Below are 6,206 nucleotides of genomic sequence, written 5' to 3' on the forward strand. Positions count from 1 at the left end.
GAAATTATGAGCCAAGCTTATTAAGACAACCCAATAACTTATTAATATTTTCCAGAGTTTGACCAATTTTTGCTACAACTCAGGCTTGCCAAAGCTAAACAAATTTCTTTGTTTATATGCGAGTTTCGAAAAGCTATTAATGATTCATTTAAAATGCGGGTACCTACATATATTGATTATCCTAAAAGGATATAAACATAAACTTAATTGATAGATTGCAAAAAGCAAAATGAGTTGTGCTTTCTCCGAAAACTTCTAAGTGGATTTACAAGTTATCTTATAAACCAAAAGTTATTCTTATCAGCATGGTTGTTGGGCTTCCAATCAGCGCCTCCTGCTTGGATGCGGGGTGCTGATTGGGACGGGTCAGTAGTGCAGTGGCATGACGCTCCCATCCCCATCGTAGTTATTGGACGGCACGTACAAATAACACTAAAAAGATGCGCAAGTCGTATACAGACATTCGACGTACGTGTCGTTAGTCAACGACGATGAGCAAACAAAGAAATGCAGAGGGGCTAATAAATGTCTCAGTACTTTTAGAAGCTAAAAGCCATTTTGAAAAACAATCAAAATCATTTCTATCAAATTTTTAGAACAAAATATAGATAAAAAATATTTTTACTGACATTTTTTTTAGAAAAGTAAGTTTAAGAAACCTTAAGACAATTCAATTCAATATTTATAAGGAAATCTTCTTGGCGTTCAGTTATTTTTTCTGATTTTTACTAGACAGGACACAATTTTTACCCTAGATAAAACACTCTATAAAAAATTTTTTTTTTGTTTTTAAAATGGACAAAAAAAAAATCCAAAACTCCGACTGTTTTGTGCAGCTAGCGAACTATACTTATCATCTCCGGTTGAATACAATTTGGCGAAAATTGGCAAAAAACAATTGTATTCCAAGTTAAAATTTAGAAAGAGATTTCCGTGTTGTTTGTTCTCGTTATTGGAAACCAAAAAATCACATATTTTGGAAGCTTTTTCAATGTAACTTTGCTGCTTTAAGCTAACGACCTACATTTATCCCCGCGGTTATCTATGTTTGTTTTTTTATGATTTTTTGAGGTTTTTTTTTGATTTTTTAACAAAAACCAAACCTTTTTTTTTATATTTTATAGTTGTTGTTTGGTTAAAATAAGATGAAAAACCTCAATTTGATTCAACAATTATAGTGACCTAACCTTTAAGAAAATAACTATTACTATGGAATCTATATTGCATTACGCCTGAAAAGGTACTTCCTTATTTACGATTATATTACCAATTTTAACGTAAACTTATGTTAAAAGTACGCTATTTTCACGAGACAATTATTTTATAGAGCTTGAATGAGAGGAAAAACTCAGCTACAACTTTTTATACGCAAAACAAAAAATAAAAAGGGAAGGACAATTAATTTCTAGGGTTTAAGTTTCAATACACTAAAATTTAAATTTTTGATTAGTTTAATTTCTAAGCTATGTATTTATATTCTACATTAATGAATTAACGAAATTAAAACAAATATTTTTAATTTTAAATGAACAGGGTTATAATAAATGTACAAATACAATTTACTGCTCTTCTCTCCCTTTCTCTCGCCCCATCTCTGTCTAATGCAGTTGTGAACAGCTTTAAGTCGAAATTTAATTTCAACATATTTATTGATGTAATTCAAAAAATTAAATATAAGTTATGTTTATAATTATTACTGCTTACTATGCAAAATTACTTTGCAGTTTTGCGTTCTGTTTTTTTTTTTTCCTTCATTATAATTATTATTATTTGTTTGTTTTACTCTTGTTGCTGGTTGTATTTTATTACTTTCCCCCATCATCTCAGTTGGCTTTGCTTGGTTGTTTCTCCTCATCCTCCACTATTCTTCATAATTTTTTTGTTTTCTTTTTCGGTGTATTTTATTAATTTTTTTTTATTGTTTATTCTTGTTTTTGTTTCTTATTTATTCCATTTTAATTAGTTATTGAGTTTTGCTTCGCTCGATTCATAATTAAGCATTGGATTCGATTTGACGTGAATCAAATGGGATATATGCATACATATATGGTGTTTATTCGCTTATATATATACATATACATATATATAGGTTTAGTTTTCATCTTGCTTTACTTCTCTTTTTGCTCCTCCAACATTACCATTATTATTTCTTGTAATTTATTAGGCTAAGTGTTGATTTTTATTTTTTTCTTTTTCTTTTTTTTTCGTTTTTTTGGGCAATGATGTTTGCTTTTTGAGTGGGTGTATGAGAGGTGTTTGTGGGTGAGTGTGAGTGTGAGTTGTGAGTTGTGAGTTTTGTGTTTGTGGTTGGGTTTGTGTTTGGATTGCAAATTGATTGAACCGAATGGATTTGGAGTAAATTTGTGTGTGTTACCATCGATCGCAGTGATTCACTCGTGAATCACATTAGCTGGGGTATCAATTTGTATCATTAATGTGTTGCTTGTCTGCGCTGCTGCTGTTGTGTTGCTTTTGCTTTTGCTTGCTGTTTGTTGTTCCTTATTTGTTTAGTATTGAATTTAAATTAATATTAAGAAACATCCTAACGCCCGCTGCTGTTTATCAATCCTTCGGTTGTGTTTCGCTCCTTGCCAGGCATTTCGTCCTCGTCCACATCCTCATCCACCTCCACCTCCGCGACCGCCTCCGTCCTCCTTTTCTGATGTACTCCCCCATTCGTCTTCAACCTCGCTCCCAAGCCAATCCCCAGCTTTTAGTCCGCAATGAGCGGCTTGCCGTTCTGCTTCTCCTTGTCTTTGTCCAATTGCTCCAAAAGAATAGCTGGATTGGGCTGACCCTGGTGGGTCTTTTGCTTCAGCATTGTCCAGTCGTAGATGTAGTCATACTGATGGTTCAGCGTTCTAAACAGTATGCTGTATTATAGAGGGAGAAAGTTTGGATTAGTATACCATTAGATCATCGAGCAATAATAAACTATGACTTAATGACTCAATAAACACATCCTCAATGTGATTATCATTATCAAACATAAGTTACGCAGTAAAACTTGCAGTAAATAAACTAATTCAAACGCAGCCTAATTCATTGATTTCTCTATTAATTTAAGACAAAAAATTAAGAAAATAAATTGGAACTCTAATGTTAAACCGCTCTTAAGTGGTTGTATTTTCATATAGAGGTAATTGTTGGTTTAAAAGACCATGTCTAATTGACTTGTAAAAATATATAAAATATTTAAAAAAAAAAAAAAATCTAAAAAATAACATTCTGAATTTGTCATTTAAGATTGACATCCCCGAGCAATGTCAAAGATCAACCGTACTCACCGGAACAATTGACGTAGGTACATGTAGTCCGGCTGCTCCTCGAAGCGCAGGCTACGACAATAGTTCAGATACATGGAGAACTCGGCCGGCGAGCCCTTGCAGAGGACCTCGATGGGCGTGGACATCTTCTTTTCGGAGATCTTCTCGTACTTCTGCTGCTTGGTGTTGGCCTTCATGCCCTGCCAGGGCAGGACGCCGCGATTGAAGTACATCATCACATAGCCAAGGGACTCCATGTCGTCCCGCCTCGACTGCTCGATGCCCAGATGGGCATTGATCGAGGCATAGCGGGCGGTGCCGGTGAGGTTCTTGTCCTCGCGGTACAAAATGTGGTGGCGCGTGTGCGGGTCACGGAACTTCTTGGCCAGCCCGAAGTCGATCAAGAAGAGCTTGTTGCAGTGCCGGCCAATGCCCATTAAGAAGTTGTCCGGCTTGATGTCGCGATGGATGAAGCACTTTAGATGGATGTACTCCAAGCGTCCGATCATTTGGTCGACCAGCATTAGCACCGTCTTGATGGTGAAGTGGCGCGTGCAAAAGTTGAAGAGGTCCTCGAGCGAGGGTCCCAGCAGATCCATTACCAAAGTGTTGAAGTTCTTCTCCTTGCCATGGTGCCGGATGCGAGGGAATCCCACGCCGCCGCTCAAGATGCGATACAGCTTGGCCTCGTACAGCAGCTGCGGATGACGGGCATGGGCGCTTTCCATCTTGATGGCCACCTCTTCGCCGCTCTGGATGCTCATGCCCAGATAAATGTCACCAAACGAGCCGCTTCCTGTGAATTGTTGATATTTAGTTGAGTTAACAAGAATTCTCCGAAAGTAACCCATTTTGGTTTACTCACCAATCTTCCTGATCACCCGATATTTGCCACCGACGATTATCTCGGGGCGACTTTCCTTCAATATCCTCATCTTGTCCATCCTGGCTAGCTGCTCCTCCGCCTAGGGGCTTTCTCGCACAAACAGTAATACGGAATCACTAGAAAGACTGCGGTTTTGCGGTAAAAAAAATATATAATCAATTTGTAGTCAAAATTTATATCAAAATGTCTGAACTGGTTTATGATAAAATCATAAATGCGAATACACGTTAAATCAATTGTCACACACTTCAAAATACCTACTATGACCCATGTGTTTCTGTTCTACAGGGATTCTCGAGAAATCGTTAGGATTTCCACTCAAAAACAGGTCTTGTTAGTCATTTTAAAACAATATATAAATAGGTTTACAAAACAAAACCATCTACCAATTATAACGCTACCAAAAAGAAGGAAAGTTATTTCTTGTTTAAGCTTATTAACGATTTTGGATTTTGAAAAGAGCAAAATACAATTAGGTCTAAATATATGTATATAACGTTGGTTGACATTAATAGATAGTTTAGCGATTGCAACTCGGCTGAAAGAAAGATCATGGTTATTCTTCAGGGAATTAAATTCGAGAACACTTTAAATATGACAGCAGGTACAACAAAACATAGACTAATTTGCAAAACTATAAGTATTTACTAATTTTCACCGAGTTTTGACGGTAATATATACATACTTATACTTTGTTTATATGAATTTGTCTTATTTGTTTGTTTGAATTAATTTTATTTATCTCAATTGAAGAGGAAAACCGAATTTTGAAAAGAGAGTTTCCGTATAGACATTTCAGCAACTCTCACCGTTAAAACAGCGACGATTGAAAATATTTATAATAATCGGATTGGGATTTACGGAACAGCTGACACATAACTAATATTACCAAAGCTGTTTTGGCCGTCTGGTCTGTACTTTCTTTTCCACCTCTCTTCCTCTTTTTTCGAATTTGTTTTGCTTTTTTGCACACAGCTTGCACTTTACGTGTTTTTCTGGCCAGTAGTCAAATCGATATATCTGCATTATCGATTACTCTCACCAGGCCAGGCGATCCCCATTTTTAAGGGGGAGGGACATTTCTCCTTGGGGGATGAGGGGAAGGGAATTTCTAAATAAACACAGACAGACATACATCGATAGACGATAGTTTGGCGACAGGTACTGCTTCCTCTTCTTCCTTACCCCGTTGGAATGCATATTACACACACACACACACACACACACACCCCTTGCTATGACGCACAACAACAACAATATTCGGAGCGATACACACACACGCACACAGCTGCAGTTGCACCTTACAAATGTTTTACACAAAAGAAAATTTCGAAGGCACACACACAGAGGCACGGGGCCACACAAACACGCACACATCGAAGCGCGCAGCGAGACACGCACACAGGCAAAGACCCACACTCGTACACACATACACGTTTGCATATTTAGCACGCATTTGAAACTGGACGAAATGAAAAAAAAGGAAGATCCTCGCGGACATTTAACAGGCTTATTCAGTCCGTAATTCGAAAATGCTTACCAGCAGACGTAAAAACGAATTAATGCCCTGCTGGGTGTTTCTCAAGGTTGGCTCTTTTACAATATATTCGCTGTTCGGCTGCGCTGCTTTTTCTCTGCCGTTGCTCTGCTTTGCTGGTGGAGAAAAAAAAACGGAACGGGGAAAATTTCGTCGCAGATCCGTTTTCGATTTTCTTCACTTTTGCGTACGTTTCGCAGCACGTTAAATATTGCACGTCGGACGCGAGGCTTTGCAGCTTATTCGTACGCGCAAACGGAACAAAAAGAGAGGAAATATATGTATTTTATTAACTAAAATAAAATGGTAGACTCCAGCAAAAATGCTTTTGCTTGACAGCCAGCGCTAGTGTGGCCAGAGCTTCAGCTGGCTCTGTGTGTGTAGGTGCAATATGCGATAGTTGATAACTGCCTCCCCCTGCTTGCCGAACTATCGACTGCGAATTTTGTTGAGGGGGTGAGCGCCGCTTCTCAACACTGGCCCGTGGCGCTAGATTCAAATTGGACAAAGTGACCTG

At 37.8% G+C, this 6,206-nt stretch overlaps 2 protein-coding genes across 2 annotated transcripts in view; one reads left to right on the forward strand and one right to left on the reverse strand.

Moving 5' to 3' along the window:
• LOC128264553 (uncharacterized) overlaps positions 1 to 6,206 on the forward strand; it is a 230,872-nt gene that overhangs the window by 107,001 nt on the left and 117,665 nt on the right.
• Positions 1,631 to 6,058, reverse strand: LOC128264573 (casein kinase I). Its single transcript, XM_053000130.1, has 4 exons — positions 5,693 to 6,058; positions 4,132 to 4,277; positions 3,288 to 4,062; positions 1,631 to 2,873 (listed from the first exon to the last, which is right to left on the reverse strand). The coding sequence occupies exons 2-4, from the start codon at positions 4,208 to 4,210 to the stop codon at positions 2,714 to 2,716; spliced, it is 1,014 nt and encodes a 337-aa protein (XP_052856090.1). The 5' UTR covers positions 4,211 to 4,277; positions 5,693 to 6,058; the 3' UTR covers positions 1,631 to 2,713.

This window comes from Drosophila gunungcola, unplaced genomic scaffold (genome assembly GCF_025200985.1).
Source record: "Drosophila gunungcola strain Sukarami unplaced genomic scaffold, Dgunungcola_SK_2 000074F, whole genome shotgun sequence".
NCBI lineage: Eukaryota > Metazoa > Arthropoda > Insecta > Diptera > Drosophilidae > Drosophila > Drosophila gunungcola.